The sequence below is a fragment of the Mixophyes fleayi genome, chromosome 6, assembly GCF_038048845.1.
Source record: "Mixophyes fleayi isolate aMixFle1 chromosome 6, aMixFle1.hap1, whole genome shotgun sequence".
NCBI lineage: Eukaryota > Metazoa > Chordata > Amphibia > Anura > Limnodynastidae > Mixophyes > Mixophyes fleayi.
Window position 1 is genome coordinate 201,485,610 of NC_134407.1, and position 26,536 is coordinate 201,512,145.

At 40.9% G+C, this 26,536-nt stretch overlaps 1 protein-coding gene across 1 annotated transcript; it reads left to right on the forward strand.

Annotated features, from left to right (window-relative positions):
* The first annotated feature begins 868 nt into the window (after positions 1-868).
* On the forward strand, positions 869-26,364 carry GNA13 (G protein subunit alpha 13). Its single transcript, XM_075178052.1, has 4 exons — positions 869-1,210; positions 7,831-8,057; positions 16,692-16,742; positions 18,200-26,364. Exons 1-4 carry the CDS (start codon positions 928-930, stop codon positions 18,770-18,772), a joined length of 1,134 nt encoding a protein of 377 aa, XP_075034153.1. The 5' UTR covers positions 869-927; the 3' UTR covers positions 18,773-26,364.
* Positions 26,365-26,536: the final 172 nt, after the last annotated feature.

Genomic DNA, 26,536 nt, shown 5'->3' on the forward strand with positions numbered 1-26,536 from the left:
CCAATCTCTATTCATATTGGTCATTTAGTAACCTTAGTCGCCCACAAAATGTCTGCCTCCAAGGTAGGTGATGGGTGCACTTAAGGTTGTATTGCAGTAAGATAAAATATAAGGGGGGTCCCTATTTGGTCATGTGAGATGTTTGAGGGGTGAACGGTGGTGTAGTGGTTAGCACTTCTGCCTCACAGCACTGGGGTCATGAGTTCAATTCCCAACCATGGCCTTATCTGTGTGGAGTTTGTATGTTCGCCGTGTGTGTGTGTGTGTGTTATGTAATTTAGACTTTAAGCCCCAATGGGGCAGGGACTGATGTGAGTGAGTTTTCTGTACAGCGCTGCGGAAATAGTGGCGCTATATAAATAAATGGTGATGATGATAAATGTTTTTACCTACTCTCATCACTTTCTATCTCATAAACAGTTGAAATTGGTGAACACTGCTTGAGGCAGAGGGGGACTAGGTGCCCTGACTACTGGCAGTTGTTGTGATTACAGAAATCACTTCTACACATTTCTGTTTAGACATAAACATAGAGCAGGGGACTCCTGACTAAGAACAAGGGTGGGTGGGACGTGTGCCCTTCTTTTTCTCAGCTTCACTGCGTGCTGACGTCACTGCACTGTACGGAACCATCCTATGCTGAGACCCGACGATCAGCGCCATATTGTCGAGGTCATTATCCTATGTATTAAAGCGAGCTGGACTCCGGAACAATGGCGATCACTTTTACTTCAGTGGACACGCTTTTATAAAACCTCGCGCCCGCCAGCCGGCGTGCGCACGTCTCGGGCGGGGCTGCGCGCTCATTTTCTTCCACAGGAGGAGGAGGACGGGGGCGCGCACGTACGCCGTGACGCAGACACGCCGAGAGACGCAGACTAGAGCGTTGGCCTCCTCCCTGGGCTCGGTCTTCATGTAGTGTGTAAGATGGCGGACTTCCTGCCGACCCGCTCCGTGCTGTCCGTCTGCTTCCCCAACTGCGTGCTCAACAACCGGGAGGCCGAGCAGCAGCGCAAGTCCAAGGAGATCGACCGATGTATCTCCCGGGAGAAGACCTACGTCAAGCGGCTGGTGAAGATCCTGCTGCTCGGGGCCGGCGAGAGCGGCAAATCCACCTTCCTCAAACAGATGCGTATCATCCACGGCCAGGACTTCGACCTGCGGGCTAAGGAGGAGTTCCGGGCCACCATCTACAGTAATGTCATTAAGGGTGAGTGTAGCCCTTTAAATGTGTATATATTGGGGTGTCCGAGCCCCACCCCGTCACTGTGACCCCACCATACAGCGTTATTTCCCTAACACCGCGATGCCTGTAAGGGTTATAGTTTCCATTTAAATGTGTGGATGGTGGGGGTCTCTGAGCCACACCCCACTTCTGACACCAACACTTCTATGTGACTCCCCTCCAAAGGTATTGTTACCTTCATACCATCTGCACCAATGTCATCAAACGTTCATGTGGTCCTTTAATCCCTATTAATGAAGACCCTGAACCTCACCTCTCTACTGGGTCTGCAGAAACTTCATCAAAGGTGACCCCCTTAAATGGGTGATCCTGCACCCTTCCATATATTAAATGCTTGGGTCCCAGTTAATGTGTATGCATTGGTGTATCCTGCACCCCACCTTTTCCTGGTTACAGTATAATGCAGCATGGTATATATAAGCTGGAGGGAAGCGCTGCTCCATTGTGGTACACATGATTTTCTACAGCAATGTCATAAAAGATAAAATCACACCCAGTCTGTGACCGACCTGTACTACACCCCATTACTGTGTAACCACTGTAGAGGAGATCCACACTTTACTGCTGTGCACCAACTTCTACTATAGGTGACTCACTGCTTTACTGCCGTATAACCCCCCTTAGAGAATGTCTAAAACTGCAATGTCCTCAAAGATAAGTGCTTCCCTAATTGTAATGTGAATAATGGGGTGGGGTAATCCCAACTACTGCTTTTTCACTCCCTATATACAGTGACTTCTCTGATCTATATTGACATCAGTTCATATCTACTGTTAAATGTACTGTACATGAGACCCCAAATGCTGCACTCTACTATTGTGCCCTATAATTCTACAGTAAAGCCATCCCTCAATCTCTACTCCAGCATGGACAGTAGTGAAATGTCTGCATTATTTTCTTGATGTAATCTCGAAGCTGCACATATTAAAGCTGTCTGTGTGGTCATGACATAGAATAGATAATGTTTATATAGCATTTCGACCCAAAATAATGTCATAGTAGGCAAATGTGTTTGTAAAGAGGTGAGTCTTTAAACCATGTTGAAATAAACAGAGCGGGGGGTGGTCCTCTTGAATTGTATGATGCAGATAGTTCTAAATAGAAAAGCGTATAATAAAAAAAATTAGGTCTTGAAGGGCTCCAAGAAGCTTATAGGTATTGCAGATCAAAATACATAAATGGGTCATATGAGGACAGAAGTTTCTTCAGGTAGCTGGGACCCGGATTATGATGAATTTTGTATGCCAACAAGACCATTTTACAGACGGCCGGCAGAGAATGGCTGTGTGGCAGGTATGTCTGTTTTTGTTAACAGCCTGGCTGCTGCATTCTGCGGAGATTTGCTCACTGCTGACGCCTGAGGTTTAAGGGTCAAGCCACAATCTAGGACAACATCTAAGATTTTGCACATGACCAGAATTTAGGAACTCTGAACCCATGAGCTTAAGAACAGGTGGTTGATCTCCTGAAGATTGGAGCTCACCATCGGGATTCAATCTCTGCTAATTGACGTGTATTCATTCAATGGGTGCAGTACTATTTCCTGGGGAACTTTCTTATATTGAATGCAGATTTGAAATGTTTGTAGAGACACCTCTAGTACGAATGCACTCTAATTCTGCCTTGGGAAACACTAGCCCACTTTAAAGTAGTGACATGATTTGTAATCATCATATTATTTTAATAGGGCCATCACCACAGAAATGCTATGACAAAAATTGCAGGCACATTTGGGCTGGTGGTGGACTTTCCCGTGCTCACTACACCTGACTGAATGTGTTTCAGTTCCCAGTGTTTCCTTTACAGAGATTCCAAAACAGTCATGGTTCATAGTAATTGCAGCATATGTAATGCACAAGTGATGTGATATAGGGCCACCTACCTTGTACAATTTGCATGTTCCCTTACTTACAGATCATTGTAATGTTCAAGGACACTGCTGTTTGCAACAGATATTTGCAGAAATCTCTTGATCCCCTTACTCAAACTGTTCTGGGGGCCCAAGGTGACGTATATAGACTAGATCATTGTGTTTTGTGATGTGTAACATGAGGCGGATTGTGTTGCTGCTCGTAAACAAGTTCCAGGTTATTTGCGCACAGCATGTATTCATTGAATGTTTACAGTATATTAGGGTTGTCTGTACACAGTGATCTTCCCCTGGACTGTACTGGTCTCTCCAGGCTCTCCTAAATAGGCATGTTTATTAAAATTAAAAATAACCACAAAATGCAGGTGGAAGTGCTGACCAATGGTTTATATTGATTTACTTTTTGCAACAAAAAAAAATGTATTTCCATTTAAATTTGTTTGCAAATTTTACTGCTCTAACTGTAAGTTGAATAATTATTTCTGCGGAAAGTTCATTACATGTTTTCTGTAACATATCAGTCATTTCTTGTCAGCAGACTTGACGCTCAACCAGTGGACGAACTAATGTAGAATTCAGGCCAGTCAAATCTTGGAGCCAGGGAAGATATCTCCAGTCAGACAGGACTCCCAAAACGTAGACATTAACAATCATTTTTTAGGCCCATTGGCTCCCTGGCACCTGGGATTTGTCCAGTCCTGGGTTATCTCTTCCCACCTTCATCTGAAGAGGTTTTTGTTGAGATTTGTATCCCTATCAGTCCTCCCATCTCTTATAACTCACCCTTTCAGAGATTTTTTTTGAGGGACAAGCCCTTTCACACAGCTCACACCTTGGCCTAGACTTACTAAACTGCGGGTTTGAAGAAGTGGAGATGTTGCCTATAGCAACCAATCAGATTCTAGTTATCACTAATTTAGTACATTGTAAATGACAGCTAGAATCTGATTGGTTGCTATAGGCAACATCTCCACTACTTCAAACCTGCAGTTTACTAAATATTCCCCCTTGTCTCTCGTTTTCTTTAGATTGTAAGCTCTCACTAGCAGTGTTCAATGGTTTCATTTTGTTGTTGTGTGCGTTGTCTGTGTAACTCATCGTAGCTGTGCAGCACTGTGTAATATGTTGAACCCTGAGTAATAACCACACTGAGGTTACATGCTTTTGTCAGTTTAAAACCACGTTACGCAGTGTTCACAGGCCACTGAGACAGGGACTCATATTCAGATACAAGTCCTGCGTCACTAAGGCACCGAAAGTCCTCAGGATGTTGCATATCCCCGTAACCTCTGCTAGTTTCTGTTCTAAATGTGTTTGGGTTTTGTTTTGAAGTGAGTGTTGAGAGTATAGTCATTAGTAAGACGGAAACGACACAGGGACCCTTAACACCAGCAGCCAAATATATACAACATCATTTCTATTGGTTTCTTGTAAGGGTTAAATTATATGGGTCTCTGCTCTGCAAATCTGCAGTAAGACCATGGCAGCCAATCAGCAATTGGCTTCTGTCTGTAGTGCAAGTTAGACTATGAAAGCGAGTGGTATTAAATTACCCTCTATCATATATTATTTTTTCAAATGTGTCCCCCGAAAGATTTTACATTGTGATCTTCAGCTGTTTTGGAAGCATAAGTTGCCTATCTCTGGCTTAGATGCATGTTCTCTACACCTGTCTCTTAAAGAGATACGCCCTCAGTTATGTGACACTTGTTTTCACTAAGTTTTATGGTGGACATATGTGTTTCATACAATTTTAAAGAAATATCTATACTGTTGAAATGTTCTCTACATGCTGCAGCTGATTTATTTATTTTTCTGTCTGTTTAGTGTTACATTTCAACCCCAAGTCTGAAGCTGCCTATATAGACCTACTGGGTTTATTGAAAGAGCGGATCAGTGTCCAGTTTGGCTAAATTGGATAGTTTATTTACAGCAACAGCTGTTGGGCATTCCGGACGGATGAAGGGAGATTTAATTTGTAGTTTGCTGATGATGTTTACTGGCTGATTAGTTCCCGTGATCACCCCATGGTTGCCATAATCCTAATGATGATTGTGGGAATGCACCATTGGTAGACATTAAATGTGGTGTGTGACCCTCGCCTGAGTTTAAATGTCTGGCTGTGGGTGTTAAACTACCTTTTAGAGAGGCTCCTGGACATCGGGTCCCTGCTTTTCTACTAATTTTTGCTCTCCATGAAGGGTTTTTGGTCAGTTATCAAATGTCTCCATAGAGGGCAGAGTACTAGGAGTAGCACAAAGCCAAACTAGATAAGGGGAGACAATTATATACTGTAACAACAACTAATCAGGTGTTTACTTTCATTTTTAACATTACACATATGGGTATGTGAGATGGCATTTTGAGTCTCTTCCCTCTTGTTTACCATATGGGAAGCCTTCTTTCACTTTACTAGAATGTCTGCTGATTCTATCCTTTCTCATTAGCTTTCTGATGCCCCATAGACAGAAAAGAGGAGAGTAGCTTAATAGAGGTGTCTCCTGGCTTGTGTCTAACAAATTCACTGTACATCCTGATTCATGTACATTTCCATTTTTTTCATCTTTGTTTGGTAAATATGTTGTGTAAAACAAAGCTTATCCTGTGCTGGACACCATTCATTATTACAGCCCTATATAACATAAGCAATCCCAGGGCACTAGTAGATGTAGCTGTTTGTATAAAAGCACAAAGTTTCAGTTGTGGTGTCTGTTTGGATGTCTCTATCCCACATCTTCGCTGGTGCATGGTAAAACGTCTGACCACCATTTTCCTGTAGTCTCTTAGCCTCAGTTTACGGCCTAGTACGCCTGTTATGTAAATGAGCTGTTCTGCAAAGCAGTTGCGGAACTGTAACTTGGAATCTGTCTGTGCTGTCCCTTCTGTTCCCTGTTACAGAATAAACAGGTCTGTTATAGTTATTGGCCAGCCTTCCTTTCAACTTCTGCTCTGTGGAATGTAATTGAAATTGTTCAACAGATGTCATACCACCATTTCTTATATTGGACTAGCACAAGTTTACAAAACAAGGCCTTTGTTAGTATTTCAAGGGGCTGTGTTTAACAGGCTTCTACAAACCAAGCAGCCAGTCTCTAGGGTCATGTGATGGGTACGTGTCTTGCCATGTCTTGTTCAATTAACATAACTTCACACTGTAAGGTCAGTACATGGCTGCCTCTTATCACAACTTTTTCCCTCTGAACAGTATGAATGTGTGATCCGCAGTTATGTGAACGTAGCTCCTTAATCAAAAAATATTAGAAAAGATATTCCTGGTTTCTAATGTTCTAACAGAAACTTTTACTACGGGGGTATAAATACTGCACCAAATATTAAACCAATGTGTTATGTCATGTGGGCTTTTGTTTGTGAGTTTTGTTTTTTTGTTTTTTTTTGTTTTAATACAAGAATGATCAATTCACACATTATAGCATTGTTAGACTTTGAATATATGTGCCTCAAAGAACTTTAACCACTTCAGATTGAACATTTCCGATCATATCAATTGATTTTGACAGCTTTCATTGTTTACAATCTGTCACCCACACACCACTTGATTAGGAACGTTGACATCTGAGCACTGTATTGTACCTATCGAGAGAGTTAGAAATTATCAGTCTGTGACGTGCAGAAGATATAAATTGGAAGGACTGTCCAGATATTGTCCGCTTTTGAGCATCTTGATTTGAAAACTTTCCGTGGCACACCATAAAAGATCATTAAGCGACCTTTCTTCTTTTTCTAAGTATAGCAAGTTTATCAGATCTATGTAGGTGGGTGTGCAAATCATTCAATGAAAAGGCATTTGTGAAACTATCTTTCTGTTAAACTGCAAATCATTTGTGTGGGTACATTTAGCCTTATGACAGTTGATCCAATGTCAGTGTGTATATGCCAAAAAGCACAACATTTCTCTAGAATTATCCTCTCGAAATGGAGACTGTGTATAAATATCTTCTGGACACCCTCACAAGCTGCAATGGAGCCATCAGCAATCTGGCTGTTTTGTTTGGCTTATAGTGAGCAATAATCCCATAGCTAGGGCTGCACCCAGCTTTAGCTGTGGCAAGCATCACCTGCAGGATTTTGAGAACACAAGTGTGTGATGTCAGCTATTTCTAGTTATAGTATCTTGTTGAACTTAAATGTATTTTATTAGCTGCTGTATCGGGTACACGTTCTGTGATCTGTGGGTTGGGGCATATTCAGACCGATCCAGAGTCCTTTCAGTAATTCCCTGTGTGAGGCACCTCCGGCAGCTGTATGTGCTGCAGGGAAGGAAGGCCAAAGACAAACACTGCCATCCGAAGGGTTAATGACTGCGCCGCCCCCGCTCTTTTAATCAGGTCTGAGTGTTTACAAGAGAGCAGCAACCAAATACCGATTACAAGCTGAGAATGTTTCCTGTCTTAAGTAAGATCTTAAAAATAGTCCGTGGTAGAGAGACAGACATGCTGGTTCTCCTGCTGCCCTCTTATCTCTGTATAGTCCAGCCAGTACCCAAAACCTGGGCGGTCAGTCCTTCTGCTAGAGGCTAGGGAGCTGGTGTATGGATGATGATTCATCACAAACTCAAATGCAGGTTATATAAAATTGTACCATCCAGAAATGGGCATCCAGATTTTTGTGCACATGAGGTTTATCTATCATTGAATGCATTTCTCTATGCACACAATAGTCATCCTATTGGAACCTATGTGTTGTGTTGTTACAGGTATCCGGGTGCTCGTGGACGCCCGTGAAAAATTGCATATTCCCTGGGGAGAATCCTCGAACCAGAAGCACGGTGAAGTAATGATGGCCTTCGACACACGCTCTGCAATGGTGGCTCAGGGAATGGTGGAAACCCACATCTTCCTCATGCACTTGGCATCGATAAGGACATTATGGGCAGACAGCGGCATTCAGCACGCATATGACCGCCGACGAGAGTTTCAGCTGGTAAGAGGGGTTTTTAACTGTCTTCTGCCTTAACAAACAGTGGGAAATTGTGGCTCCTCCTCCCAGCACAGGTGATCTGGTTTATATTCTGTTCAGCATTAGCCAACTGATAGAAATCTTCTCCGCCGATTCTCAAAGAAGATTTAGTTGGGATACACTGGGTCATAAGGGAGCATTGCCTACTGGAAAGCATTGAATGCCTTAATGTATGTAGTAAGTGTGCTTCCTCTTTGTAATGCCAGCTTACAACATAGGCCATGACTTGTAATAGAATAATACATGTTATTGTAATTTTGTTTAGGGAATACACCTTGTGGCATGAAGAAGGGATCACACTATATGCTTGGGCCTGCTCTGTGGCAGAGTGTGGCGCTGTCAAGGATGGGCTTCCTCTGTGGCGGTTTTGGTGAAAGTGTAAAACTTTGCCTCTGATTAAATCTGTGACATTCCTATACGATGCTTTGTAAAAGGAGTCTGTAAAGGAAGATCTTTCAGATTTAACTTCACTGTTTGTTTCTGCTATCCCTCAAAGAATAATTCCACGTCGAGAAAGTGTCTGCCATTAAATATACACATTTCTCAATGGCAATTTATTTCTGGCTTTAGTTTACAAGATCCCAGCAGTGCATGATCTTACACAGGGGTATATTTACTAAACTGCGGGTTTGAAAAACTGGAGATGTTGCCTATAGCAACCAATCAGATTCTAGCTGTCGTTTTGTAGAATGTACTTAATAAATAGCTAGAATCTGGTTGCTATAGGCAACATCACCACTCCTTCAAACCCGCAGTTTAGTAAATATACCCCTTAGTGTGGCTGCTTTTAGTAATACACTGCTATGCAGCTTTGGGGAGGTCTGCTCTTTATGTCTCCCAGTTAAAGATCCATGTTGTGTTGTCTCTGTGTATGCAGGATACCCTGGTGGCTCTCACCAGGCTATAGAGAGCTTGGTAATGATGGACACTATTATGTTTGCAATACATTATGATGTCGTCCTCTGCCATAATCATTGCACGCAGTGCTGTAATGTCACTGCAGGCTGGCCGTCCACATCAGAACTGTTTTGAAACCATAGAAAGCCAGAAAACTGCCACTATTTGTTTAAAAAAAAAAAAAGGTACTATCCCTCTTCCCTCTTTGGTCGAATATTCGCTTTACAGATAATTAAACATGAAATGATCATTTAAATATGTAGTAATTGTGGCAAGCGTATTATGTCTGCTACCTATAGTATAGATGGGCACAGGTTGAGATTCAGTTCCAGCCAAGCTTGGCATTCAAACAGTGCATGTTCATTGATGGTCAATAATTAGGGATCTTTAAATGTATAATATCAGGTGCTGGATAAAGTCCATTATTGGTGAGAGAGTATAATTTGTACCTATTAATATTGATCTTCACATATGAACCTAGACAGGTGTCAGCCTATCTATACATACTGCAAATGCTGATAATGATGGGGTTAAATGTCAGCCACAACTCAGACCTGCCTGTTGTGTTTAGATATAAGCTTTGTAAATCCCTTTTGACTCTTTCCATTATTTGTGTAATGTAAAATATGCAGACACTTTGTAGATACTTCCTTGTGTGGCTCTCGGTAAGTGCGATAGATGTATTTTGAGGAATGTTACTTGTCACATGACTCATGGGGAGAGTGTTCTCGGAGGATGTGTAGGACTGTCAGGTAACACACACCTGGGTAAGAGAATCGCCTCAAACAAGCCACTTGTTTTGTTGCACATGTGACCTGTATAGAATTTCTCCACTTACGGCCTTATCCTTTATGTGGAACATATCTGTGATGCTGACCCTATGTTTTACATAGGGTCAGCTTCACAGAAATGTTCCACATAAAGGATAAGGCCGATTGGTACCTACAAGTGATATCTAAGGGAATGGAAATTGACCATCTATTTCTCCAGTAGCGTGTGTCCCTATAATATTCCTAGCTCACCATTACAACCAGAACGATTTACTGGAGGCTGCTGTTTTTCTCCTTGGGACTTTCTGCACTGTGCACGTCAGCGGGAACTCTTGTGTTTATCTTGTCTGCAGACGTAAGGAGCTGATAAATGATAAGTTCCCCACGCTGATGCGGGTGCAGAATGTTCTGCTAAACGAATACTAGTTGGTTTCAGTATACAAGGAAGTGATTCATTGTTCATCACTCTTTAAGGAGTATAAAAAAAAATACCAAATTCCTGCTGTCACTAAGACAGAGGCTTGTTTTTATCGAGCTGCGAGCTGGACAGATTTGTATCTTAATATTTATTTGGGTGTGAAGGGCATATTTTAAATGAAAATGGGACAAAATAGAAAGCATGGGGAAATGCCTTTTAAATGCTACTGCCCCATCTAATTGTTCTTCCTGTTGCTTGTTAAAACTTCCAGTGATTCTTGTACAAGTGGGTAGATTTTGTACCCCGCTGGATCCAGTAAAATGTTGATCTTGGTGCGATCGTATAATGAGGGAGCCCTAGATGGGGATCTGTGTATCTTACTAGAGATGGCTTCCTAAAGACGAGTACTGCACTCATTTTTGGGAACGTTGGCAACCAGGTATACATCCAACATTAGAGGGACATTATATTGGAGAGTAGACCGTTATATGTTAACATACAGAGTACGGTTTAGTGATCATGGCTTCAGAAATGACAAATTATTGACTCAATAACGGTTTCTAGTGTTTTGTTTTTTGGGGTTTTTTTTGTCAGAAAATGAGTGTTACAGGGCTTTCCCTAGCTACAGCATACACTACCTTACCATGTACCATTAAATACATTGTTTCCTGTTATTAGAAAGCTCTCCAGACACACTCCATGTGTGATAGTCCTCTAGATTGTGGGGCTGGCTTTAATGGTAAAGGGGTGCACCGAAGATGGCTGGAGGTGGCCGAGATCAGACAAAACAATGATGACTGAATAGGGAACACAGCCACAGTTTATTCATAGCTTGCATAGAGAAGGCTTACACACGCTGTAGCTGTGCTTTTACTTCCACTGTTCACATTTAAAGGGCAAACATTTCTCTTTTTCCCTGCACATTCTGCCAGCTAACAATCTTTGGGTCACCCCATGGCTAGGATGCCTATAGTTCAGGGGAAGTCTCCTCCACCAGCGCTGTGATGTGCATTGCCTGGGAGATTGACTGGTCAGGGCTGCATGGGGAATTTCCATGGTTCTCCAGATTTTGGGGGCGGAGGAGTGATGGCTCCAAAAAATGTTTTGGCCATTTACCCTTTTAACCATTTCACTGCCATTGACCTTAGATTAGAGGTCAATGTCTGTCTCATACTTATGGTACCATCTGTGTAAATCCTACATCAGTAGACACAGGCTCCCATAATTGATCAAATTAATTTTATTTTGACCCCCAGTATACCTGTCCTCATGTACACCTATAAAAAAAAAAAATCTAAAGTGGACTAAGATATTGTAAGAGTTTGCGTGGTCTAATCTGTAATCAACTTTATTTTTTTTATTTTTTTTTACGTTTTTGATCATTGAGCTTTAATTGAATACAGAACAGGTATGATATGAAGTGGTGGCTTTCTGTCTCCTCCATGCTGCACTGAATTTGCCTCACAGGGCAGGGTCATTGCTGAATGCTATACTTTTAGATGGCAGTATTTGAGGCTCCTTGATTTTCTGTGTTCTGGATCCATAGATTGCTTATAAGATCTCTGCATTTATGGTAGGATTTACTTGTTTAATTACACGTCGTGGCCGTGTGAGATGGTTACTACGTGTTATAGTGATATTTACCTCTTGCTCCTTTGTGTTGTGGCCTTGTTCTACATCAATTGTGCCCTGTGAAGTGCAAATATTTGTGTTAAACAAACATGAATCCTTGTTTATATCACCGTGGTATCCGCACATTTATTGCTGTCTATATCAGTCTTGGCAATGTACAAAATCCACTGTTTGTACAGTAGACCGGTTAGTCAGGGCCTGTAGGTCAGTTGCCAGCTTGGCTGGGCATGGGGATATGTTCTGTAAACCAACTTTTCCGTTACCTTTTAATAAAAACTAAGGAAATGGAGGCAAAGATTCACACCCTTACTGTTAACCCTGTCACTGGCCTCACAATGGAGATCATGACACATTGTGTATCGAGCATAAATGGGTGATAGGGGAACCCATTTAAGAACATTTTCAGGGGCACACTATTTGTTTGAAAACCATAAATAATGTCCTGTCCACACCTCCAGTCTAATTTGGCTTTCACTGAACCACAAAAAACAGGTAAAATGCCACTAAAAGAAAACCCTATGTCAAAAAACAAACTGTGTAAAGGGCATTCTGTTACCCTAACCAATAAGTTATTCTGGTTTGACCCCAATAGCAGTGGACTAATGAGGGTTGTATTGTGGATGTCCCCAGTGACAGGAGATCAGGAATGAGATGTCAGATGGTAGATTGCAGAGATGTCAGCTGCTGGGAGACAGGAAGCCAGTCTTGTGTAATCTCCAGTATACACCTCTGTGCTGGGAAGCTGAGACTGCAGATTTATAGCGGGTACAGTGTGCCTGGTAAGGAGCTTTATGTAAGTTACTTTAATACCCTGATGTGCTCATCCCATTCCTAGGGCTTGGAAAGTGATTTTGGAACAAATTGGCTTCTATACTTTATGGCAAGAAGTATATCTGCAGTCTCATTAAATAATTGAATATCCCGTGAACTCTGATTCTGATAAGTCTAATGTTTAAGGGATGAATTTTTGTATTGTATAACTAAATTGCATTTACGGTGCAAAATAGTTTGTTTCGTTTTGTTTTTTTTGTGTTACTATGGGGTAGTCATATTGAACTGCTACACACACACCTAGCTGTACAGCCATCGATTTTACTGTGCAGCATTTGTACGCTATAGGACATGGGGCCAGGAACCAATCCCATGTAATGAATGGGGAAGTTGTAGTGACATGACTTGCTTCCTTATTCTTGCCGGGCTCTATTTTTGCTGATGACAGCAATTCTCTTGCACCTGTTCTGATGCCCTAGAGCCACCCCCACTGCCTGGAAAGCCTCAACGTTTTCAGAATCCGAATAAAGAAAATATTACCAAAATTGCAAATTGGGTTATAATCTAAAGTAAACAGATTGGTCTTATTCAAATTGATTTACAGCAGCCATGAAGTGAGGGAAACCACACAGTGGAAATGTGGTCGCGGAGGGAAGACTGCATAGCCGGCTATCACATGTAAAGATCTGTACAATGAATATCCTGATGAACACAGATTATTATAACAACTCGCAGCTTATAGGAAAGCATTAGTTAGCACTGTGTGTTAAACCCTAAAAGCTCCTTCTCCCCCCTTTAATACTTAATGCATTAGCACAGGAATAATTAACTGTACATCATTCTATCACTGGTATGATTGGGGTTTCATCCTCTATATAGCGCCATCAGATTCCGTAGCGCTTTACAATTGGGAACAAATAGTAATAAAACAATACTGGGTAATACATACAGACAGAGGTAAGATGGTTCCGGGGTCTTTGGTTATTTAATGCTTTGTTATAAGCAGGAATTATTCTTACTTGTAATCTAGTTTTGCATCTTCATCCGTTGGCACTTGTGACATTTCCTGGCTGTGGATAGACAATATTAATAGTCATGTAGAAGGTAAAAATAAGTTCAGGGGCTCGAATAGGGATGTAGGTCTGTCACCAGCTGCCCGTGAAACATCTATAGAGAATTAAATGCACCAATACACCCTGAGAGAAGGTAGTTTTGCGGTGTTCACTCCACTGCAGATGAGAATCTTCTGACAATTCATCTGGTACTTGGTATAATACACCATTGATTTGTCTGTAAATGGAGGAATAGATCTGATCCGTGTAACATCCCTTTAAGTCAGTCAGCTGCTTCTCTGGGAATCTCTTAATGCAGGGTAGTCGGTGGCCTCTGTTATATAAAACATGACCTTTATCTCTGCAGATCGGAACTGCTTGCAGGAGTCATCCTTTATTGCAGGAAGTGACATGCTGTCTACACAGACATTGCGATGGCCCCCTGTAGGGTTACTGGGGAGAGGTCATTAACACTGGTGTGATCGTGATTAATGTCTGCAATCATTTCTGCAGAACAGTGTGCGCCAGGCTTGTTCCTGTCTGTGGAATAAGACTATCTCTCTCCTGTATTGAGGAACGCTGTGCTTCTTAGGTCACTGCAGACTATTACCACCTGTATCCATCCATGTCTCTTCTTCCTGAGCAGGAACCACTAGCACACCTGGGTGTGCCATGTCTGTGTGCTCATATATATTTGAATAACATGCTAATCACATGTTATACAAAGCCCCGGATTTTTATTCTGAGCAAGTGACTGTGTGGAAGACAAAATTTGGGCACTCGTTATTTGTATATGATTATTTATGGTTTGCTGCACACCTAAATTCACCCTTACCATTAAGTCATGTGCCACCCGCCAGCGTTATGACAAAATCCGCAGGACATTCTCGGATGTAACATTGGTGTTTAGACCACTACCAGTTTAGCAGATAATGACAATGGTCATAATAATGTGTTTATTTACCAGGGGACATTTACATGTTACCAGATCTTGGGGTTAGTGGCTCTTTAAGCTGTTGATATTAGGATGTGATTTGTTTTTCTATTGAAGTGACTGTGTTTAATTTGTGCGCTGAATCATTGTACCCAGCCACACCCAGTGTGTGTTCTGCATATGTAGGGAGGAATAAGAGCTCTATAATTAGTGAGGAGTGGTGGCTGCATTGTGACTTCTCAGGCCCAGGAACCTGTGTCTCCTATATACAGTATCTGCACATAGAGGGACACAGGCTTAATCTGTACAGTTGGCAGTGTTGCATCTTGTCTGTTAGCATTTAGCATCCACCATTAACTTATGAGAGCAGCACTGGGTTGTAATCATATCTGATGTAAATTTGTATTTACTCCATATGACTCATTGACACCCTAACTGCAGATAGCCGGTATTACAGGTCACTGATACATTTTCTCACATTCATAAATAAAATGACGCACATTCAGTTCTAGCCTCTTTCTCTGCATGAAGGATCTAAGTGAACAAGGCAAATAGAGAGATGTACATTAGGAAGTACTTATTTGAAGTAAATGTAACTTTCAGGCAACTGGTGCAAAAGTGCTACCAAATTAGAACAACGCAGAGAATTGAATCTGCCCCATAGTGTGTTAAAGAGTTGCAAATGAAAATCAGCGTTGAAAATACCGTAGTAGTAATGCGCAGCTATTGTCGTAGTAACAGTAATAGTACGCGCCAGAAAACGTGTATAAAATGTAACTGAATACTCAGTTAAAAATAATAAAAATGAATATGTAATTCTGTTTTTTTCAGCACATGGCACGTACAAAGTGTCGTATGTAACTAGGACGTTCCCCCAGTCATTTAGGTTATGTCTTCATGTTTCAATTTGCAGACATCAGAGCACCCAATACTAGAGGCAAGCCCTCTTTTTATTTATTGTAATTCTAAATATCACACTGCGTTGAGTGCCATTTTTGCCCTTGACGAGTGGTTTATTTTTTTTTTTGTTTTTTTTTGTGGGTTTTTTTGTGACCAGTTATGCCAAATATGTAAGATTGGGGAGGGGTAGGGACTTCTTATGGCATCACACAAGTTGTTGTATATGCCTCTTTTACACTTCAATAATCTGCTACTGCTTTCATGATTAGTTTTCTCATTAGTCTTTTAGAAAATATATCATCGTACAGAATAATAGGGTGCTATGGGACAGGTTCAATCATTTGTTTGGAAGTGACCAGCAGTTCTGATAAGAAGCAGTCTGGGCCCTTATCGACAGAGCGAGCTCCTAGGCCCCTGGATCTGGCAGTTTATGGGCAGTAGAATACTGTGCGCGGTCTAAACCTGGAATGGAATAGAGATGTGAGAATGCGTCTATTCATAAACGTGACGGCTTCAGTTGTGCAATCTTGGGAGGAAATTCAATCTCCCGCGATGTGCCTGTGGATATTGCAGCGATGGCGGTCTGCAGACTTTTCCAGGTACTATAACACGCTAACATTGTTGATTTTCCTGTGCACCTCTATGCTGTGCAAAGAAAACTCTGAAGATACATCGGCGAGGAGTGCCTCCTGTGAATAAGTCTGACGTGACATTTATGGTCTTAGAATTAAATTGTGGTAGGATTGCGCATTGGTGGTTTCTTTGGTCTTTGTGGGCCCTGTGAAATTGATATAACTGCTTTTTATTTTAAGTGTAACTTGATCACGGGTAGCCATAGACCATTTCCACATCCGGTGTTTTGTATCTAACTGTATGAGTACACTAAATTCCACCCCCAATAAAAGCGTTTTCCTATTTCAAAATGTTTGTCGGCTCCCTAAATATCTCTCATTGCTTCCTGCGCTACACTTATGTATGAGAGTATTCAGCCCTCAGGACTATTCCACCAACAGCTAATTTTCCTCGATTCCTTAGGAAAAAGGTGGCAGACGCCACACGTGGGGGGAAGGGAGGTTTGTCTTTGTTTCCACTATTCTCTAGACTGGTGTGTAATGTACTTGCCTATTTTCTGAACCAGTGTATGTGTGTGTCGGATGATTAGTCCCCTAAATAAAATCCAGGTTATCTGTTCATTGCATGACTTGCTCTTTCTGCTTCTTCCAGGGAGAATCTGTGAAATATTTCTTGGACAATTTGGACAAGCTCGGAGAACTGGTGAGTCTTGGTTTATTTGAAAGCCTTTACTTTGCTGGCTAAAATGGGCGACGGGAAGATCTGCAGAGTACTGCTCATCAAATGACATGACCTCACTTCCTATTTCTGTCCCTTACTGGCCACAAATCAGCTGAGCAGGGCTGGTGTCAAAGGTCTATTTCAGAGACTGCTCCATGGTATGTCCTTTCTGGAAAATCTGTTATGTCCCTTTTATATCCCCCCACCCGATAGTTTACCCCATTAATTTCAGCTCCAGTTGCACCCTCTCTCCCCTTGTTCATGTGCAGCTCAGCAGGCTGTAAGACTTTCACTTTTGATCTCCTGACTATACGAGTGTGTGGGTGGGTGCTGGGCTGTTCTGATACTGACAGCTGCCTGTGGAGGAAGGTTAACATGTGACCATACCCTGCCCGAGTCCTGCTGATGAAGCAATGGCAGTTTACTAGAGACCCTTCATGTACACATCATGATTCTCATACTGTAACTAAACGTCGTACTTTACTATGGGTTTGACTTACAAGTACACACAACATATACATACAGGACATTTAAAGTGTTTGAAGGCGATAACTCATTGCCAGTCATTATTGCATAGCGGTGCAAAATCTGCACCGAACCTCCGCAAGCAATCTTCAGTTGGCGTTAGTCGCTTACTTTATGTAAGCTAAAGTAGACAATCTGACTGCAGTAGGTCAGTGCCGTTTGTGCACATTCAGGCAACGTTGGTTAGTGAACTTTTTTTTTAAATCGGATCCGTTTTCATACGCTAATAACGATGCTAAAATTGCATTGATAACCCTTAGTGGTGTGTGTTACAGGGCAGTAACTTATTTGCTATAGGGTCAGTGCATAGTTTTCGCCCTGTGGAGGAGAGATAGTGGCAGGTAAACAGTGTGAATGGAACTTTTTGCAACTATAAGAGGCAGAGGATTTGACACGTTCACCCATGTGTTCCTACCCTAATTGTAGCGTGATCAGGACCCACATGTGACTAATCTTTTCATGCGGTTGTAGCAGCGGTCTTGTGTACATCAGTGCTCTATAATGTTTCTTCATCGTTGTAGCATGTGCCCTCTGCTGGCTGCTGTACTAAATAGACAAATCTGTCACATATTTTTAATGTACTTTGCTTTGTGCATGTTGCCTTCGCTGCTACTGTCTTGAGTAGCTGAAAAAGTGATAAAAAATACAATGCTGTAAAATGTTCAGTGTTAACACTTATAGCACTAGCATACTCCATAGAGCTTTACAGTTGGGTATAGGACGTCTTCATTTCTGCTACAGAATGTTGGGAACCTAAACGCCCCATGTGAACAGTTTACTGCCATAGCCCATAACACAAGATCACCTGGGTCTGATCTCTGCAGTAACAGATTACAAACGCTACTTTTTGGGGGTACCTCTATTTACAGCCGCCTCTTGAACTATTAATGTAATAATCTGTTTTCCTTCCACAGGACTACCTCCCATCCCAGCAAGATATTCTGCTGGCTCGTAGACCCACCAAGGGAATACATGAATATGACTTCGAAATCAAAAATGTGCCTTTCAAGATGGTGGATGTCGGTGGCCAGAGGTCAGAGCGGAAACGCTGGTTCGAGTGTTTCGACAGCGTCACCTCTATTCTCTTCCTGGTGTCATCGAGCGAATACGACCAGGTGTTGATGGAAGACCGCCTGACTAACCGCCTTACAGAGTCTCTAAACATTTTCGAAACGATAGTAAACAACCGCGTGTTCAGCAACGTCTCCATCATCTTGTTCCTCAACAAGACAGACTTGCTCGAAGAGAAAGTAAAACTAGTGAGCATTAAGGACTACTTCCCAGAGTTTGAAGGGGAACCCCACTGCCTTGCTGATGTCCAAAAGTTCCTGGTAGATTGTTTCCGCAACAAGCGCCGGGATCAGCAGCAGAAGCCCCTTTACCATCACTTCACCACTGCTATAAACACGGAGAATATACGCCTGGTTTTCCGCGACGTGAAAGATACAATTCTTCACGACAACCTCAAACAACTAATGCTGCAGTGATCGGGGAACTTTTTTTTTTATTGTTTTATCTTGTTTTTATTGATATGTGTTTTTTTTTTTGTTTGTTTTGTTTGAGGTTTACAACAGAAGTGAGCTGCAGTTGGCTCTTTTGGACTTCTGTTGATCTTCCGGTTTTGGATTGTTGCCATATTTTCCACGCCAGTTATAGCCTTACTCCACTCCACTGCCCTCTTAACCAACCTAGCTTCATGGCAGAGTTTGCATTTCAAGTGGTAACACCAATGCTTAGGCTTTCAACTTGAGGAGGGTTAAATCCTGATGCGATCCAGTTTGGATATTACTGGAACATTTGGCGAAACTGTCGTTTCTCGTCCTGAGAAAAAAAATCCTGGATTACCGGCTGCCCGCAATGTCTTATTTTTGTTTGGTGTTTAACCAGTACACAGAAAATGAGCACAAATCTGTTTTTTTAAATTTTATTTTTCTTCTGCAAAGAGCAGCATTTTTAAAATCTGTTTTTAAGTTTCAAAAAGTTTAGTTTGTTTTCAGTGGGGGGCGCCACACCCGGCACAAAGCATTTAGCTTTATACTATATAATTACTCGTAACAACATGAATGGCTTAAAAAGGACTACAAGTCCTCCACAAAGTAATGTTTACTCCTGGTGTCGGCATCTGGGTTCCTTGGATTTGTGTCCCTTGTCCAAATTTCAAGTCTCAACCTGCAAACGTGCATCCACCATGTAGTGAGAATACTTGCCTAGATTTAGAATTTTGGACAAGTTCAGACATTTGCCAAGTTAGCGACTTGAAGGGGCCTAGATGCTGGCATCACTTGAAGGTAAAGGAGGAAACGTATCTTATAAAATGCAGTATTTCCTTTCTTTTTCTTTTTTTTTTCTTTTAATACTATTTAATTAAAACATTTTAACATTTTACAAGGACTGCTGGTAGGAGGCTTTTTACCTGAAATGAGATGATCTGTCTGGTATCCGATTCAGTGGGGGAGATTCAATTGCTGGTGATGTGCCCTGTGAACATCACACATTGCCAGCCATTATGGTAGAAATCTACGCTCCTTTTTCTGTGCACCTGTATGGGGTGCCAAGAAAAATTAGCAGAGATTCCTTTCATATAATAGGCACCATGTGTCTCCGTGGACATTGAATTGAATCTCCCGCAGTAAGTCTAAGACATGACTTGCCGAAGATTGAGAAAATCTCATTTAACGGGCAATAAGTGTTTTGTAACCATTCTGTCTAAAGGCACATGGATACCAACCAATTAGGGGCTGTGGACATCTTCAGTACTTTAATAGAGTGAAGGCTGTGGAAAACTTATAATTAAACAGTCTGGTATTTAATCTACACTCACAGTAGTGCCCTTGTTTTATTCAGGAAGAGAAAAGTACAAAATATGTTTTGGCCAGACCGGATCTTGTAGTCCTAAGTTAAAGGGAAGTTACCTTGGATAGAATTTCCAGTAGGACAATATTTTTTTGTGTTTTAAACATGTAAAGGTCATTTGTCACAACAGGCAGCCGATTATCTACCAATCCTATGTCAGACGTGTGCTGGAGCTCATGAATTTCCTTTATCCCTCTTGGAGATGTACTGCTTATCTAAGTTGTCATTACACACAGCATTTATATTAACAAGAGTCTTGTGCCATCCCTCTAAATGCTATAGCAGATATTGACTTAACGCATCCGTTTCGAACCATCAGTTCCAGCAGCCACTATTACTATTCTAATGCCAGATGCTTTTGGCTGAGAACCGGTCAGGAACTATGGAACACTTCATGGGAAAAGAGATGTTTGGTAAATTTTAGAATTGTCATTTAAAGTAGCCAGTCACCAATTGAACGTTCAGCAGTATGTGTACATTGAACGTATACATTTTTTTTTAAAGTCGTTTTACTTTTCTCATTTTGCATTTCTTTCGTTAGCTTGGTAGACCCTTCTAAATTCCAGTTGCAGCTGCAGCTTTTTCTTTGTTTCTTGGGCAAACCATGGCTAGCAGAACTACAAGTCTCAGCTTGCTATGACAGCTTCTGGATCTGGGAAGTTTCACAACATTTTAGTCATAGAAGAAGATCTTGCCATTATTCTTATTGCATTTAAAGCCCCAACTAGTGGTAGGTTCTCTATAATGATGCCTTGGAGATCTTTGTGGTGTGTGATATCACATGTAGCCATTTTGAGCGACTAATTTACTGGTTTCTACATTCCCTTCTGCGGCTTTTACTACATATATTGCTTTATTACATTTATATGCCTGCCATCTGTGCTTTTTTGCCAAAAACATGTATGAGTGCCATCTACGGTTTGTTTTCATTGCCCTTGGACATGGCAGAGTTCAGCTCTGAACTTTGCATGCAGAAGTATCCACAGAGCAGTTGTGTGTTGTATCCAAGGGCTTTTGAAGAAAAAATGTTTATTATAAAGAGGAAAAAAAAACCTACTTGGCTTTTGCGAAGCCTTTGGCACACTGAAGGATGCCAGCATAGATAAATCGGAGTATTCTGTAAGATTTGCAGGAGGGTCTGTACAAGCCAAATTATCAGTCATTGTAAGGTGGACTGTTATTATTTTGTTGCACTTCTCCAATCAGGGTAAAACCTTTTTACCAGGTAGCCCGTGTCTGACCATGACGTTGTTAATCTTTTCTGTTTCCATGTTCTAGACTCCCCGAGAGCCAAACCCTCTCTCCCTAATACAATATTAGGGAGCAGTTTATAAGAAGCCACACCTTGCTGTGTAGTGCTGCATTTAAGTTTGCTTTCTATAAAGCAAGGGTCAGTGGGTAGTTGTTTCTTCAACAGAATAAAGTTGCTCTGACAACTTTCCTATATTTTCACACTATAGTGTATATTTTTAGACTAAATGTGAATTTTAATTTTTTTTTCTTTAGTCTTTAAAAGTCACACTTCACAGAGGTATTTTCGGAGATTAAGGTTTGTATCAATAGTGCCAAATTATTTCACAACATTAGTGTTTGTCAAATAGAACTTTGTGGGTTTAATAAAATAGGGATACACTTTTTTTTTTTTTTTTTTTTTTAAAGGAATTTTTGGACCTGGCTGACAAATCTACATCGGGAGCCTTTAAATAGTTGCTCAGTTAGGACACTTTCAAGCTGATCACACACACACATCAATTTGGTTTTCCTCCAAATTGCAAAAATAAAATGTGGTTGACAGTAATCACATCTAGCTGACCAAATTGATCACAGAGCAGATCATCTTGGTTGGGATACTTCTGTCAGTTAATGATTGAATTGAAAAACGTATATTGTATTCAGTTTATCTCCAACCCTCCTATAGTTTAAATGTAGCACATGTTTTTATTTGTGGAACATATGTTTGTTCTACATGTACTTTAAAATTGAAAATACTTATAAAACTTACTAATAACACACAGAATATGTATATACGTAAAAGTGCCCATAATTTGAAAGAAATTCTGAATTTTTTAACATTTATTTGCCTTTGCTTCGGAGTTGAATGAGTCCTGGTTTAATTCATTTTCTGAAGGAGTTTCATTATCGACACAGTTTAAGCCATTCAGCCCAATTGGTGCCAACCATGATATTGACTCTAGATGGAGTTTTGACGGTTAATTTGGAATTTCTTTGGCGAGTTGGCTTTGTGCTTAAAATACCATTTGAAATCTTTGGGTTAGAATTGGAATCGGTCAAATGCCTCTAATACAGCCGTTGATTAAGTCTGTATTCTAGCTCTCCCATCCATTATATATTGGTCTTTCCTAGACCTGATGGACAGTGCACAATTCAACAGTGTTAACCCTTAATGTGTCCGAAACAACTTGTAGTAGTCTGTACAAGTAGATAATGCTTTTATTATTTCATGCTCTCAGTGGTGACAGTACACCCATACTATTATGGCCATTGCCATCAATTATAGCTTGTTTTCAGTCGCAATAAAAGTACTTCCTTCAGATTGATGTGCTTCATCTAAATAGCAATAACATGCAATGGTACTTTAGCAGCAATTTTCTTAGGCTTCTCCTTGTGGGTTAAATGAAGTAATTACTATTTCAGTAAAATAAGTTCTGCCATGTCTGTTGCTGAGTTGAAATATTCTTCAGAGCCCAGAATGCATTGCTTTTAGCGGTTTTTCCCCCGTGGGGCGTTATTAACACATTGACTTAATTAAAAGATCCTTGGGGGACAGAGTAAGTGTAAATTTATAGAGAAATGAGTTTCTCTGGCCGCAATCACTTCTGCCCGTGCGTTCCGTTGAATCTGTAAAAATATATTAAATGAGCCCTGACTGCAAACGTTTGATGCCAATGCTATACCATTGCTAGGTAGCTTCTTCCCACAGAGTACTGTCCTTCTGCTGGTGACACCAGTACCCTCTCACATTCTCTGGGAGCTGCACTAGAAGGTGTTGTCAGTACTAACTCTCCATACACTGTAACAGTGCTCCCTTGTGCTTGGAGGGTGAACTGCAACCCATTGAGCCAATGACTTGCCTGTCTTAGCAATCACGTAGTAGATTTGTATATAATTTTTACATCAGATGAGCCTTTGAGCCGGATAGGGCTTGTGTATATATGTATTTAAATTGCTGTTGTGTCAGCTGTGAAGTGGCTTATTTGTCTGTAAAACCATGTTTGCTCCAGGTACAGTTGCTGTGCATTCTGCCGACCACATTGTTTCACAGCAAAACCTGTCAACTGTACTAGAGTAAAGGGTAAAGGTCCATTTTTGAAAATGGGGGGGGGGGGGGGGGGCTTTTCTTCCTTCAGACATGGTAAATGTGGTTGCTTACACATGCCCACAGGCAGCCTTTAGTAAATGTGTTGCTTTGTCATAGCCAGGGGCTGCCAAGATGGTGTTTCTCTCAGGATATAGTTTTATCTAGTGTAGATTTGTCCTAACCCCAAGGAACCATGAATAAAAACTGTACATAATATAAATGGTGGAGAAGCACAGACTGGTGCCAGTGATTCTTATAGGGGTATAGAAACTCTTACATTGAGGGATATTTGTTCAAACAGCGCCTGCTAAACATCAGGCTGGAATATTGCATAGTGACTTGTTTAGAATGCGCTATATTTATAGCAGGGGGTGGATGGGGGTGTTTACTCTGCAATACTTGTGCTGGATTTTATTTTGTAGTGTCATAAGTGGCTAAAATGGAGCCAAGAGGAAAATACAGACAGAAACAGGACACATCTTGGCTAGTGAAAAATATGAGCAATATCCATGAGGTGTTGGCAATATGTGTACATATGGGTGAATATTTCTGCAAATAGTTGTATTTTCAGCATATTCTGATATAAGAAACACCACTTGTACAGCAAAACGACTTTTGTAATAGTGACCCTCCCCCCTGACGCAGGAGCTCCCAATCACAATTACAGGAAGTTACATTGTGACTTGCTGTAGGCCGTGTCCTCAGGCTAAATTATTGCTGCATCCCTAACAAGATCTCAGGTTACAGTGGCAGCAGTTTTGGTTCAGGCCCACACAGAGCAGCACCCCCAACTTTTTGGATGATATTAGTCAGTCATTTGAGTTTAATAAAACATTTACTCCTATATTAAGACTTGCTCTATAGATTGTAACAAGTGCTGGGTTCTGGTCCCTCCATCTTGTCAAGGGCGCCAGGTGCTGGTCTTATAAATGTCCCTCATTCTTGTGAACGTTGCCTTCTAGAATATCTACTTGTATTGTAGGGTATTTGGTCTTTTAGGCATCTGCTTACTCTAACCTTGTGTTTAACTTCAGTCTACACTATGGTTCCAGCGCTCACATGGCAATCTGCCTATGACTAGTTCATTAGATTTCAGATTATCCTCCATTACTATTTTTACATCCCCAAATCACACTGCAGTGCAGGGAGCATATTTGCAGCCTTTAAAAACAAAGCCAAAATAATAGTATAGGTTTAGTCTTACGGAAATATGGATGTGAAACTTGTGCTAGTGCGTAAGATCTCGTTCTAAAATCAGACTGTTAAATTGAGTTTTATCCAACACATACAGCTTTCTTTCCAAGGGGAAATATCCTTTATGTAAGCTGCTTTTTTTTTTTTTTTTTTTTGTTTTTTTTCCCCCTTCCTTTTAATCAGCCTTTCTGGGACCGATGTGCCTTGTTGGAAGGTCTGTCTGCCAAAGCCGATGTCATGGCTGGCACCTGATGTAAGGTTATCTATCACCTGAAGATGAATTCTGATTACCAGAAGACCATGATGGCCAAATCTGGTCTGTACATAGTGCCACTCACAAGTGCCTTCCAGAACCATTCGCTTGTAACGGTTTGTGTTTTTTATAGAAGGCTGACTTTTGTACATCCCCGTTCTATAAATACTTCACACCCTGTGGTCTAGCTGTGTTTTATACCGCACACAAATCTGCTATAAAACACTCCTGATATGTCTGCTATTTGCCTTAGACTTTACAAAATGAAAATGTTGTGATTGCAGACCTAAAAGAATTGGTGGGAGGAGGGGTGACTCCATCCAGCACTGTGTATATGTGTGTGTGTATATATATATTTATAAATATATACCCACACCCCGAAACAGGGTCACACCTGTATTTCCCTTATGACTTAGTGCCTTGCTACTGAAAATGTTTTAAGGTATCAACAGTAGCCCGTGTTGTGGGTGCTGTTTCTCATGATCATTCAGGGCTGTTCATTTTTTTTTTTCTCACCCTGGTGATCTATTAACCTACATGGATAATAACATCACCAAGGCATGAGGCACATTGTTCTAGTGCATCAATAAGGCCATATTCATTTCAATATTGCCCAAGGCCAGAAAATGGGTTCTTCTGTATGCAAGTGTCATGCACACCTCCGTGGCAAGTAAGGTACAAAAATGTCAGCACGCGATCCAAAATACTGTAAATGTATCCCAAAGTGTGTCCTCCTTTACATGTTACAAACATTCTCTCACCTAGACAGCACTGTTACAAATCTAGTTTTCCACCAGCCTGCCAGGGCCACAAGTTACAGCTATACAATCAATTACATTTTCCAATTTATCAAAACACTGTTGGAACTTGGTTAGCAGGAAGTGCGGGGGGGCGGGTAGCGCACTTCCAGGCTTTTCTACCGGCTTCAGCCACGAATGAGTCACATATATGGTTAATGGTTAAAAAAAAAAAAATGTTAAAAAAATGCAGAAATTGTTTAATTCTTGTATCATACTCCATCTTTTTTCAAACCTCTAAAGCATTTTATTTTAAAGTGTGTACATATATATATATATATTTTGTAACAACCTCCATAGGAATAGCTAACAAATCCTGTCAAATTCTGTTTTGTATTCACTTTGTACCTGGATCAGGGGAAAGTCTGTATGTTTTTTTTTTTAGTGCTCTTGAAATAATCCAGACAATTAAGTTTTGTTGTACATTTTTTTTTCTTTGTTTCAATTCCTTTTTGTTCATCAGTAGCAATAAGTTATTTCTAAGAGCTGATCTTAGTAAAATGAAATCATTTTGGCTTCCTCCGCATGTTTAGAGAACTAATGAGAAATGCTTTTTGTAACTTTGCTGTACATTATGTACATACAGTTTTGTTTTTGCCTTTCAAATATTTGCCTTGTAAAAATCCTCCAGTTACTGACCTGAAATAAACATGTTTAAAAGTCTGAGTTCTACACTTATTTCTTTTGTTTGTAAGTTGTTGTTTTTTTGTTTATGTTCAGCTGACCAGTCCTTGTTGTAGATATTCCCATTGGGACTGATGGTGTAGATGTGTCCTTTTTTCCCATTGAACTAGTAATATTTATAATGCCAAAATTACAGTGAGCATTCATTAAT